The sequence below is a fragment of the Scatophagus argus genome, chromosome 10 (assembly GCF_020382885.2).
Source record: "Scatophagus argus isolate fScaArg1 chromosome 10, fScaArg1.pri, whole genome shotgun sequence".
Lineage (NCBI taxonomy): Eukaryota > Metazoa > Chordata > Actinopteri > Scatophagidae > Scatophagus > Scatophagus argus.
In genome coordinates this window covers 19,100,981-19,114,869 of record NC_058502.1, presented here as the reverse complement: position 1 = coordinate 19,114,869, position 13,889 = coordinate 19,100,981, and the positions used below count along the sequence as shown (strand labels likewise).

At 38.1% G+C, this 13,889-nt stretch overlaps 1 protein-coding gene across 6 annotated transcripts in view; it reads right to left on the bottom strand.

Moving 5' to 3' along the window:
• The window catches only part of LOC124066082 (cilia- and flagella-associated protein 46), a 51,159-nt gene that overhangs the window by 25,923 nt on the left and 11,347 nt on the right, over positions 1-13,889 (bottom strand). For all 6 annotated transcript variants that reach the window (XM_046402174.1, XM_046402170.1, XM_046402172.1 and 3 more), the window contains 11 exons: positions 13,228-13,352; positions 12,749-12,867; positions 10,471-10,583; positions 8,845-9,057; positions 7,968-8,154; positions 5,893-6,042; positions 3,078-3,188; positions 2,114-2,295; positions 1,629-1,760; positions 1,355-1,520; positions 292-364 (listed from right to left, as the gene is read on the bottom strand). In XM_046402174.1, coding sequence (XP_046258130.1) covers positions 292-364; positions 1,355-1,520; positions 1,629-1,760; positions 2,114-2,295; positions 3,078-3,188; positions 5,893-6,042; positions 7,968-8,154; positions 8,845-9,057; positions 10,471-10,583; positions 12,749-12,867; positions 13,228-13,352 — 1,571 coding nt within the window. The remainder of the gene's footprint in view (positions 1-291; positions 365-1,354; positions 1,521-1,628; positions 1,761-2,113; positions 2,296-3,077; positions 3,189-5,892; positions 6,043-7,967; positions 8,155-8,844; positions 9,058-10,470; positions 10,584-12,748; positions 12,868-13,227; positions 13,353-13,889) is intronic.

The window sequence follows — 13,889 nt, the reverse complement described above, 5'->3', positions numbered from 1 at the left end:
GCACATACATATAAACAGAAAAACATATTTAGATGTTTGATCTTTAATCCAGTGTAACAAGCATGTGGTCATAACCCACTTATCAATGTAGATGTGTGACAATGCAACAGGCTCCCAGTTGTGTTTCACGAAATGAGATACACTCATGCACTATCATTATTTATAGAATAGAGGTACAGAGAAAACCAGTCACAATCATAACAGGAAGCAAAACCAAACATAAAGCCATCTTCAAAGAGTGCAGCCTGCAAAAATTCAAAAATAAATCATTTCACCACTTTTACCACTTACCTGCTGCTTCATGGTTAGAACTCCCAAGAGGCAGTGCTGTCGAGGTCAGCAAGCCTTTCATTTTGCCTTGTTTCTGAAACAGAAAGGAAAAGGATTAATACTTAATACTATCACCATTATAGCTTAATGCTTGAGCTAAAAGGGTGCTGGTAGAGTGTTGCAGGTAGTGGTGTATAGCTGGTCATAATTAAAGCTCATTGATGTACAGTGCAAGATAAATTGATATTTGACATCGCCCTGTATATGACCCTGCCTCCTTATCTGTAAATCCAGAGTCTGCAACATAACTGGATTCAGTTACGCATATGAGGTAGCTTTTTATATTGCTCACTCTGTTAAGATAAGGCTATGGAATATATTACGCCTTATTTCCTGGCTTAGTGTGTGCCACAGCCCTGCTGAAGAACAGTGTCAAGTTGGAAAGAACAAAAAAAAAATCACTGAATCCTCACATAAACTTTAATTATGGATTTAACAAATTCTTCAGAACCCTAAACAAAATGTTCATCAGCTCTAACATCAATTGAAGATGGCTGGACTAAGTATTATATGTCTTTGGTTTCCCTTGTTGCTATGTAGTTTTTTTACTCCAGGAACATAGTTGTTCAACATCACAAAAGTACAAAACAGTAGTTTTGTGAGTCGTATATTTACGCCAGGTGCTGAATAACAGATTCTGTGAAGGGGAAAATGAAGAGTATCTGCACCCTGGATTAAAACAAAAAAAAATGGAACTATGGTCATGCTCATTATGTGTAAGACCGTGTACTGTTTGTCTGGTCATTTAGCTATAACTACAACTGCCTAAACATACAGTAAAGTGTCCACTGTCAACTTGGCCATTTGCCTGATGAATACCTTAGAAGGTCCAAACATCACAAACATTCCCTCAGAAGTTTACTCTAGGAAAAAAATTAAACTTAATTAAAAATGTCAATTTTACAAGGAGTTTAGAATCTTGAAACATTTGTTTCCTGCTTACACATAACACCAACATATAAATTAACAAAATGTATATGGGTTTAAGTGAATGTGGTGAATAAGACTGAAGATTGGTCCATACATTTGGTTGCTTAAAGTTGGTATATGCCAGAGCAGTCAGGATCTTCTCCAGGGGCTCTTGGAGCTGCCTTCTTTCCTCAGGAGTCTGTGTCAGGGGTAGACAAGTGTTCCAGTAATGCCTGACACCTGTGACACACAATGCTGGATTCTCAGCCTTTTCTGCATAGCTATGGACAAAACAAAAATACAAGCACATGAGGCGAGAATGTGCAATTGCTCTAATTTTATAGTCTGTAGCTGCCCAAAGTATTGGTCAATACATAAACTGACTGTACCTGACACTGGACAGAAGCACTTTCATAGCCTCTCTGTAGGTGTGCAGGTCTCCATTGGCCTCATGGACTAAACTCAAACCCCTCAAACAAGCGGCACTGCTCAACATCTCATTCACTGCAGCTGGGCCATAGCTGGTGATGAGGAAATGTATTAGTAGTAAACCAAAGTCAATTAGTCAATCAACCAAAAATATTAAATTGATATACCCTCAGAAAGTCTGAAACTTTGTAATTTGATTGAAACTTTGCAAAGCAATGCTTGTTCATTAAACTCAAGTGCAATGCTCTTGAATATGCACAAGATGTCACCTGCCCCTCAGAGAGATTTAGAAGCAAAAATCTCACAGTGCTCTACATAACAAAGCACACACATTCATATCAAGTGCAGTCTCTCCTGCCCATCTTTAAGAACTAAAGAACAAAGACAGTTATTTCTAAAATTCTTTCAGTGTTTAAATGAATTGTAATAAGCCAACTACACTTACAAAATGCAGGGCATGGTGTTGAGGCTCTTTGCTGCTGCTTCTTCCAGCTGCAGAGCACTCTTGGTGCAGCATGACAGCAAGCTGTGTTCGTTGGCATAGTGGCAGAAGGCAGCCAGCTGGCACCACACCTGCAGCTCCACCACGGCATCAGTCCAGCTGCATTCAGACGCCATGCTCACCAGCTTTAGGTGGGGACAGAGAAGATGGCAAGGGAGGAAAGTGTAGGTGGTGAGGGAAAAGGGAGAAGAGAAGTGGGGTAGGAAAGATGGGAGGAGGGAGTGACGGAAAGAGAAGGATGAGAAGAGGGAGGGTGAGAATTGCAAGGAGGCAAGCAGGGAAGGAATGAAAACAAGGAAGGGAAAGTGAGAGGGAAAATTAAGTAAAGCAAGAAGGGAAAGGAGAAAATTGGATGGAGTGAGCGAAAGAGGGGAAGGCAAAGAAGTCGATGGAAGAGAAAGGAGAACAAGCAGTAGGGACAGAAATGGTGAAATGATTGGAAATGGAAAAGACGAGGAGGTAAGCAGAGGGGTAGATTGAAAAAAGTAAAGGAAATGAGAATGAGGAAAGTGAATGGGGGCATATAGAAAATGTTAGAAAAGTGTTAAAGGGGGTAAGGAGTGATGATAAAAATGTAGGGGGAAAAGTGAATAAAATGGGAAGAACGAAAGGAAAGAAAGGAATCAAAGAGAGATGGACGGATGAGAGACAGAGTGAAAAAAGATTTAGTTAAGATGTAAGAAAAATGCCTGAGGGTACAGCACACCTTATGGTCAAGACATTTCTGATAGATCTGATAGATAGGAAGACCAAAGCAAGATCATCAAGGCGACTACAGTATTTTGAAGATATTGACACATGATAAGATGCAGACAGGCTCTGAAGGCTCATGGGTCATATTGGCATCTGTTGTTGCCATCTGGACAACAGCTACAGTAGGAAAACATGAACAGAGAACAGTACATACTGTGGAAAGACTGGGAACAGAGAACTCCATATGCCTCGGGTTCCTATTGCACTGGAGCATCTCCACGCCAACCAGCACACGCGTCATCGTCGACACTTCCTCATTCTCACACTGCATTAAGAGAACAATGCACACTGAGTATTTCACTGCAGTCCAATCCAATCCCTTAAGTTTAATTATAGAAAAGATATATCCATGTATTACTATTTGCTTATAAATTATACATGGCCCTGCAGTACGATTACCATATTGTATGTGTCCCAAATACCGCAGAGATGACCTCGTTGATAATGTATGACTTCCTATTGTGTGGAAAATGAGTTGATGAATGATTTATTGAGATTACAGATACACACCCCCCCCCCCAATCTATATTAACAATGCATTTCTTAATTTGCATGGGAAGAAACAAACCTCATTTAGCTGTGACTCAAAGCACATCAGGCTGGAGGGACTAATGTAGGGCAAGAAATTCTTGGCTGACAAACGGTCATAGGATTATGGTGACTGATCAAAAAGTCCCTCTAAATGACAAATTGTATAAGTGCTTTGCCCACGTTTCGGTCCCACTGCAAAGCAGTACAATCGGAAAATATGACATCCGGAGACGATTACAGAGCAGCAGATACAATGCTGTAATATGGATACGGCGGAAGTAACACCTACCACTTCAAAAAGATGAATAAATATGTCAGGCATCTTAAGCCTACAATATCATAAGCACATTATAGAAGAACTGTGGGGAGACCATAATACAAGAAGCAGAATAAATGTGACATGGCTATGTTTTGACAATGAGCTATACATGTTGTTTCAGATTCCTTCACATTTCACATATTTAGTAGTAAAATAATGTGCGAATATGCATGGAGGATACCAGTTGCTCCAAGTGAAATATAGAATAATTGCATACAAAAGTTTAGAAATATATTATATAACATCGGTACTGTGCAGAAGTGTAGGGTTATTGTTGTTCACTACTGTTACTTAAAACCAACTTCAAAAGAATTCACCTGACTTTTGACTATTTCTGTTTTTTTTCCCCACACAGTTCTCTATACATTTCTTGCATATAAAGCCTGTCTTATGGAACATTATCAATCTTGGTCTCTGTGATTGGAATGCAGTTGATTTAAATAAAACTATAGCAGCAACTTTCAGTTTCATGAGAATCTTGTTTCTATGGTGTCGGCTCATTCACCGCAGACACAAACATGCAGAGGTTATTGAGGGAAAAACAGAAGCAAGGAGAAAATTAGAGGCAGCTGTGAGGTGTGAGAACACAGCCTTTGTAACTGTGTTACAATCGACAAGCTGTGGTTTGATGATTTTGATTTAGTACCGAGTTTCGCGAGAGCTTGCCAGTAAATTGCATCTCTTGCGCAGTCTTTTGAGATGTTTGTCAGTGCCTTACTCTCACCAAGGTCAAGGGCTTATCAATACATCATAAACTGTTTTAGCTATGGTGTCTGCTAAGGGACCATACTACAGTATGTTTAATGAACCTTATGTAAATGAAAGCTCACATATACGGCCTAAAGTACTGTCACTTTAACTTTGTTTATTGCCACTAATTAATTGCTTAACTAATGGTATCATGTGTCATGTGCACTTTAGCAAAATTATCAAAACAACAAGGATCCCTTACTAACATGCCACCCGCCCTCTTCATATGTTAGTACAGTCTGCCTGACTCATTGATTCTTTAATTGACTGAGATTTGTGCAAGTTAGAATCTATGGCCCTGGCCATTGTGCTGAAATATCAGCAGCCTAACTGTGCTGTGGTATTATTGATAATCCATGGTGCTGTCCGTGGTGCTGAAATAGAAATCAGATTGATAAATGCACTTTTTCTTTTAGCCTGGTCCTGTGAGTTTTGTCTTGGATCTATGACATTCTTTATAATACAAATACGAAGATATGAACCAAGAAGCAATATGTATTACTTTACTAGAACACTTCTGTTACCACCCCTAGACCAAGATACCTCTCTAACAAAACATTTTAAGGGAGACAAGACTCAAATTTTAACTAGAGGATTAGGGTCACCCCCACGTGAAAAATAAACAAATCACAGACTGACAAAAATATAAAGCTTTCACAAAATGTTTCCAAAAACGACTACTTAATTAACTGGGGCAGGACACAAGCAACAACCATATAAAGCTTGCTTATTTCTAATACTAAGAAATCATATCATATCCTTCTACGATTCTAACCCTAATTCATTTGTTCCTGTACATTGATGACAAATGTTGGCAGCTTAAGCATACAAAACCATTTTTCATCAGGAACCAAATACTAGACAAAATACTGATAATACTGTATGTCACTACTTTGTTAAATATGAGATTTATAAATATTTCAGAAAAGAAAGATTGAGAACAATCAAACTAGCAGGTCTTTTCTGTATGTATGCTTGTTGCAAGAGCAGACTGAGTCACATATGTATGTATGCATGTGCATTTTGTGGCACATGTGGTATGTGGAACATCAAGTGTACGGCGGAATCTTGCATGCAGGATCTTAAAGTTAAGTTACAGGCTTTTTCTCTGTGCACCACTGAAATCACGGATCTCCACAAAACACTTGAAACTGATGTTACAGAAAATGGAGCATTCCATTGCAGCATGTTGAGAAATCTCACCAGACATGTTTGCATGTTTGAAGAAAGTGAGGTTTGCACTGACCTGCATAGTTGGTTCTAGCTGTGTGCAAACAGATCTTTTCATATCTCTATCTCAACTGCTGTGCAGCATCAATTTGCTAACAGAAGAACGGAATGGAGGTCAGATTAGGGCTTAGTATGGTACCTCATCTTTAGTGTCCATTTTTGAGCCAATTTGCTGTTGTAAGAGCTGCTTGATCTGCACCCATGTGACCACCACCTGTTTCCTCGCTGCGATGGGGACGGTCTCCCCTGGAATGCTGCAGTTGGATATGCGCAGGGCATATTCACACAGCTAAGAGGAAGTACAGAAAACAACAGCATAACATGGTCAGGATTGTGCATAATCCTGAATGATATTAAAAATGTTACTGTGGATAAAAGTGTTCATTAAATTCCATACATTATGATACATGTGAACAGCCTAGATTTTCTCTACCCAAAGCCCTCTCTATCCAAGACATGATAGACATACACAGAGGACTCAAAATTTAGAAAGACTTTGTTCAAGTCAGACACTGTATCTGACCCCGCTTTACTGTAGACTATTTATAAAAAATGCATTGAACAGGATCATTTTTATCTTTCCTTCAAAAAGGAAACAGGCACGATGAAATTGGGTTAATAATTCACTGATAAAGTGCCTTTCATCTGAAGTTAGTGCTGATATTCATGGAGGAGCCTTTGAATGGAAAAGGAGTAAGGAAACGGTTTAATTGGCAACTGCAGCAATGAGAACAGAGAAATCTGACTTCAATGGTACAAAGAAAGCCAGTCATGAAAGCTACATGAATGTGTACGCCTGTGTGTGCATGCAGGGTAGGATGACTAATCGGTATCAAAGGATGAACAACATAACAAAATGTGTCCTGAAAGTACTTCAACTTTTCACCTGTGATGCTCAAACATCTGTCATGATTTCATATCAAGGAGGAATCAATGCTTAATAAGAGACCTTCATCCAATGCAGATACAATCATATAGTGTATGCATGAGTGCTAAGCCTTAACATATACAGGGTGTTTTTTGTTAATATAATGTGAAATGTAGAATAGAAAAATGTTAATTTGAATATGAGTTTCTGAACATGTTTTGCAAAGACTCATTAAACTCCATTGTGATATTATATACGCACTTCTGTCACAGTCTCAGCACAGTCTTTTCAGAGATTCTAATCTGTTCTTAAGCTTTGAATGCTGGAACTTCAGACAAAGTTGTCAGAGTGGAAAGAGCAGAAGCTGAAAAAAAGCAGCTCAAAACACCACCATCAGTTTGGGAGGGATTTGATAGGGGATCAATCATTTTTGCTTCAACAAAATACAGCCAATCAAGAAATTAGGGCGACCACACCTTGGAATTTTCAGTATCGATTAATCTGCTGATTAATTTCACAATTAACTGTTTACTCTGTAAATTGTTAAAGAATTGTGGACTGGAAATTCTCATCAGAATTTTCCACTACACAAACTGACATCTTTACATTGCTTCTTTTGTCCAACCAGCAGTCCAGAACCCGAGGAGTGTTCAGCCTTCAACCAATAAATATTCGACATTATATCTGTAACTTCTCTCCTTTGATTGCAGCCATGGTGGCCTTCTTTTGGTGTTAGCCGCCTATTTTCTTTATTGGAATGATTTTCTTTATTGGAATGATGAATAATTATGCATTTCAGAATCTAATCATTCAACTACCTGTCACAGCTCTACAAGAATTTACCACCTCAACATGTTTTGATTACTTTATAATGTTCATGTGGGTCCCAGTAAAGCTGGTATTACACAACCTCATTAATCCTTTGTCAAGACTGATTACTTCTACACAAGTTTTACCTTGAACTTATTTATTTGCAAATGAATGTTGATGAAGGAAACTTTAATATAAGAGACTGCATTTTTATGCAAATCTGTAGTGATATGTGCAGTTTTATGTAAATTCACTGTGACTTGAGAAGTTGTTGTGACTTGAGAAGAAGAAAACATATGATGTCAGAAAGCACTTTCGCCAAAAATATAATATAATGTATATATATAAAATAAAATAAGACCTTTTACAAAATCAAAGCCTAATACTGCAGTTACATAACTGAATCTTCATAAAACCTAATGTCACTATTCTTCAAAAATACTATTGAAGAAAAATACTATTCAGGCACAGCCACACACAGGTGTCCCTTGCCCCTAACCCACTCCCACATTCAGCACACACACACACTGCCATACCTCTAGTGCCTTATGAACATCCTGCAGGGCAGCAGGGTCTACATTGGATGCTTTCTCTGTCCCCTTTGCAGCTCTGTTTTTGCCCTTGTCTCCTGACAGAGCTGGCTCGATGCAGTCTGGTCCACTCAGAGGCTGGATCAACCCCCGGGCCACAGTATTACACAGCAGCACAAACAGAGTATGATTCCTGCGAAACAATTGTACAAAGCAAAGAATGCCACAAACTGACATTATCCGGAAAACAAACACTGAAAGTTGGGCTTGAAGGCCAAACATCTTTGTTTTTATATCTTTGGATTTGGAAAGAAAAATGTGTGTTTGTCTCCCTGGCCACATCGGTATATGAAAATGTCATATCCCAAAATTCACATAATTATTGCCATGCTTAAGGGCGGTTTGGTCTGTTTTCATTAACATTCACTGCCTCTTTCCAGTCACAAATAAGAGCAAAGCTTAAACTTTGTCAACTCTGACCAAGCAAAAAATTTTCGGATGTTGTGTACATATTGCTGTTATCAGCTGAAAAGGTAATACTTTTCACCAAAACTTAAAGGCTGTGCTATGCATAGTAGTCCAGTGAGGTTTGAGTAAAGGAAACAGAAAAAATGTACAGTCATCAGTCTAAAAACAGCCATTCATGTTTCTTGAAGTGTTGACATTTTAATGATTGAGTTTTTATTAAACATCTGTTATATTCTTGTCTATAAAAATACTGATGAATGAAGTTTCCATCAAACAACAACAGCACGTCTTTCATTTGCTGTTGACGGAGCAGCTTGGCTCTTTCTAACACTTGACCACAATGTTTGAGAGAAAGTTTCTCTCTAATGAGTGTACACTGTAAGAAAACTCACACTAACTTAGAGACCTGGCCTACCCAGTGTCTTCTGTCTTTTGGATCATCTCCACCAGACTCTGGAAGGTAGGAAGCAGGCGTTGGTACTCCCCAGCTGCCAACAAGTGGCTGCTGTAGTTCCACAGGTAAACTGCTGCATTTGCTACCACCCACGGCTCCCTGATCTCTGCTCCCAGCTCTGCTGCCCGCAAGAAGTTGGAGGTGGCGTAGGCAGACAGAGCCTCGATCCAGTCTCTGGGTGAGAGAGGTGAAGATGTACACCAAAGAGTGGGAAAGGGAGGCAGAAAGTTGTGTTTGTGTGTGAGAGAGAAAGAAAATGTAGTGGCTACATGGTGTTCCTGCAACTGAACAAATAAACCAATGGTGAACAAGTTATTGCCATTGGATATTTAAATTTATAATGCAGAGGTTTTCTTTTCCATAAACACTTTTGTTTGTTGAATAAAAGTGACACATTGTTCTGTGCAGATTTTCTGCATGGTGCACAAGGAAGAGTGGAATGTACCTTGACAAAATCAAATAAATGATATCTAATGAGGCATTCAACAGCAATTTAGTTCTCAGCCCTGATAATGTTTCATTGCTCTGGGGACAAATTTGAGGCAAACTGTTATAGTGCACTAGTTGTTGCTGAATGTTCCATGTCAGAGCTTGTCAATTCAATATAGAAAATAGGCTGCTTATACCCAAAGAAAGTCAACATGGCTGCAATCGAAGAAGTTACAGATACAAACAAAACAAAGATACACTCTTTAAAAAATATAAATTAGATCTTTGGTGGAGATTGGCGGAGAATGACAACCAACCTGACCTCCATGACTGGTGGGAAAACAGTAAAAGATAGGTAGCGTTTTGTCATGATACAAACATCTATAACATCTTGATCTAACAAAAAAATCATATATATCTTTGATGATGCTTGAAGCTTTGTTTCGACCATGTAATTGTAGGGGGAATGGTTTCAGATCTGGTGTATTATTATTGAGTTATTAGTATTAGTTGTTAGTATTGAGTTATTCCCACCACAGCCATCATCATTAGCCTTCTGACCACTTGCATAAATGTATTCACTTTAAAATACTCACAGCAACATTAAATGAGCCTCTGTCACTTTAGCACAAAACATTGTCCCTTACACTTACGTTTCACAGCAGTAGTCACATAGAGGCATTAACAGATAATTATGTAGTCCTATAAGACACAGTACTTTATACAACATTCTGTCAGATGTACAACCATCAGGTTTGAAGCAGCGTTGTTGGGGACCTAACAAAAGGTTTTTGGACCTCATCAAACAGAAAACTGTATCATAACTTAGGATAAGAAAATTAAACATAAGCAAAAACTGGAGATGTGTTCACTGAATACTGCTTGTACTGCAATATATTCTGACTGTTTTCCTGAACCTTTAATACTGCCGCTATAACTATTATTAATAATAACAAATAAAACACACAGCTGAAATTGAAATTGTGAATGAAAAGCATTTAATATCATGAATTTGGACTTTAAATTAAGAAAGAATGTCTTAAATCTGTGCAATGCAAACAATAAAGCAGAAACATATAGCACATAGACATAGAGAGAAAACAGACAACATATTCTACTTATACAATGCTACCATGTGTGTGCATATTGTGTTTTCACCTGTAAACAACCCAGTCTGGATCCTCTTCAGACACACACACTTCTTTGACCATTGTAGGGACAGCAGGGCTATTAAGCTGCACCCCCTCTGTGAGCAGTTTTTGGACAGTGGCCTGAGCAAGACAAAATACATTCATTCCCTCAATGACAACATCAAAGTTGACTCCCTGTTTTGACAACTTTATAATAAAAGGAGAAGAGAAGACCTCCTGCTATGGGATAGCAGCCATAGCAGATCAAAGACAAAGAAATGACGAGTGAGCATTTTACTCCTGAGACGGACAACTCAGGTAAGATACGAGGAACCTGTCTTCATCATCTGACTGAGACGCTGGTATGGTTTGAATTAATGAGCTATGACCCAGTTCTCAAAAAATAATACTCATGTGTCATGGAACAAAGAGCGATATATAAGAGAGGAGTGAGCAGAAAGGCTAAAGTGAGAGTCAGTTTTGGAAGGGTCATGTAGTTGCTGTGGATAGTTGTCTCCATTTTCTTCAAAGTGCTGTCAAGTTAACATCTCTATAGACTTCATCAAGGCTTGGAGCTGCAGGTTTGATGAGAAGGGTGATTACACAATAAAACAAGCTTTGACTCCAGCCAATCAACATTTATCTCACAGGCTTTTTAGAAATCCCAAAATGCATGTTTACAACTGCAAGCAGTCTTCGTTCATGAACTCAGATTTCAAAAGAAGAGCTCAATCTAAACAAATCAAACAGTCCTATGATCTAAGATAGCTCGCATGAGTTCTGTGAACATGAACACTGCAGTACAAAAACATCTGCATTCAAGTAAGGCTAAGATATAGCCAGAGATGTGAATTACATGAGAATCAGTGATCAAATAAGTCTTTTTATAACAATGAGCAGAAGTGGAAGAAGTATTCAGATCATTTATTAAAGTAAATGTACTAATATCACACTGTGTAAATACTCCACCACAAGTAAAAGTCATGCATCCAAAATTCTTCCTTAAGAGTTTTTCAATTGTTTACTGAAAAAAAATAGTTAAAAGTTAAGTAAGGTGTAGGAAATAGGAACATTTTCTCAACGAACTACAAATGAATAAATAAATAAACTTAACCCTTTAGTTTTTCAATACAATTCAACATTATAATCCCAATATAATATAATATATTATATTAAGATTTTACTGCACAGAAAGGGTCAGAAAATTGTAATCTTAAAAGTAACAAGTAACTAAGGCTGTCAAACAAATGTACAAGAAGTAAGTTGGATAATATAGAAATATTCAAATGCAGTAATGAAGTACAAGAACCTCTAATTTGTACAGTAGTAAGTTACTTTCCCCCAGTGACAACCAGAAACGTTTATGCCTCTGAAAGATCCAACAGTCATTGCATGGGTTGCCTTTGCCATTTAAAGATATAATCATGAAAAGATCCAAATTCTCATTTTTTTACTACTACTTTCACTACTATCTATTTCTTTACTACTTACACTCAGTATTTTTTCAATAATAGTAGTAGTCAGTTTTTCAGTAAATTTGGTGTATTCATTTTAGTAATTAACTTTCTATTTAGTAGATTTTATCATCTGTGGGAGAGTCTAACAATTAAATTCATGATTTAAACTGCCTTCACAGGAAATGATACGCGCATGGACATAATTTAAACCAGTGTTTACTGTTCTCGCTCTTTAATATACCTGAGCTGTTATATAGTTACTGTTAATGCACATCTTATGGCTGTGACTTCACATTTAAAGCTTTCTGCTGACAACACACAAGGCGGTTTTATTGTGAATTTTATTGTGTCACTGAAGTGAGTAATGGACAAGGAGCAACTACGGTGAGCTGTTAGATGAAGAGCTGCAGGTGACCGGCTGCACAACTCCAACTCCTAAACAAAGTAACCAACTTCACTGTTTCCTGCTGTGGTGTGATAAACAAATCGCACCATGTGCTGTATGATATCAGATTCTAGTTGCATTTATTATTGACAGACTTGAGTTTATTTGGTTCCACTGTAAACAAATACAACAGTTGTTCTGTTTTGTTTCCAACAAAGTAGCTGCTCAACAAGTGTTTGTCTACTGTCATAGCCACACTCACTGTTTCCATGAAATAATCACAGGTGTCACCAAATCAACCAGGACAGAAAGCCTTAGGATAAACAACACTACAGACCAAGGTCTTTGCTTTCTGCTTGTCAGCAACTACTGTGTAAACAAACCACATTTACACAGGAGGAGAAACATGAATTCTGATTATGTGAATATGAATATATGAAAAAGTTGTGTTAGTAAGCACACACCTCTGCACTGATGAAGTGGATTTCAGCCAAAAGGCGCAGCAGGTCCCTAACACAGGTCTGGCTTCCACCGCAGCCCTGAAGACATTGTGCACAGCTTTCTTCCTCTGAGCATCTACATTCTGGATCAAATTGACAAAATCTGTGACGTGAATTCCCTCAATGAGCCTCTCTTTCTTGTATTTAACAAAATTATAACTACTATTATTATTATTACTTCCGCTCCATTAGCTCCATTAGCAGTACTTTAAGCCAATTAAACCTTTAGTAAATTAGAACCATTATTATTATTATGAATTTGATTTACACATGAACAATGAGCTAGGGGCTAAGATAACAATCCTTCAATTAAAGCATTTCTACAAACAATGGCTATGTACAAAGAATCTTTGTCTTTCAACCATTCAAATATTCTAATAATGTCTACCTCGATTTCATTTCTGTTATTTTACCATCAGTCTAAAGATCATTCATCGCCTTACTGTCAGTTTTGCACATCATCCATCTCCCGTCATCATAAAGCAAACAGAATCGACAAGCAGCTCGGCACACATCCCAAACTTCGTGTTTCCTGGCTGTCTTCACCAGTGTTGCCCACAACTTCACCCTGGAGCAGCCATAAAATAAAGAAGGAGGTGATTCTGTTTTAAAAGGTGGAGGTCAGGGCAAGGACACAGCATCTCACTGCATATGATTTAAAGTTGTTTGTTTGCAGGGCCATGAATAATAAACTTTTCCTTAGGGGAATCTTCAAGTCCCGATGCCTGTGCTCCCTCCTGACTGTTAAGCCTGGCATTTATGAGGTGTGCACTTTTTTACTCTAATGATATCGTTAGAGAGATGGAACTCAGCTATCCGCTAACATGTAATAGAAGGTTGCAGACTGCTACAGTCAATCAGTCACAACTTTAACTGCAGAGAGAAGCAATATTTCCCCCCTTCACTGCTATCTAATGTTCAGTAACAGCAAGGAGTAATACATTCAACAAGGCATAAAAGATGATTATTTAGTCAATATTCCAACTGGGTTTCTGGGAAGCCTTAAAGTAAAAAAACAACTGCCAAAAAAACTTAATACTGCCTAGAGGCTTTGATACACATACAATATAGTCACATTAAATAGATGTAAATATACAAATGCACA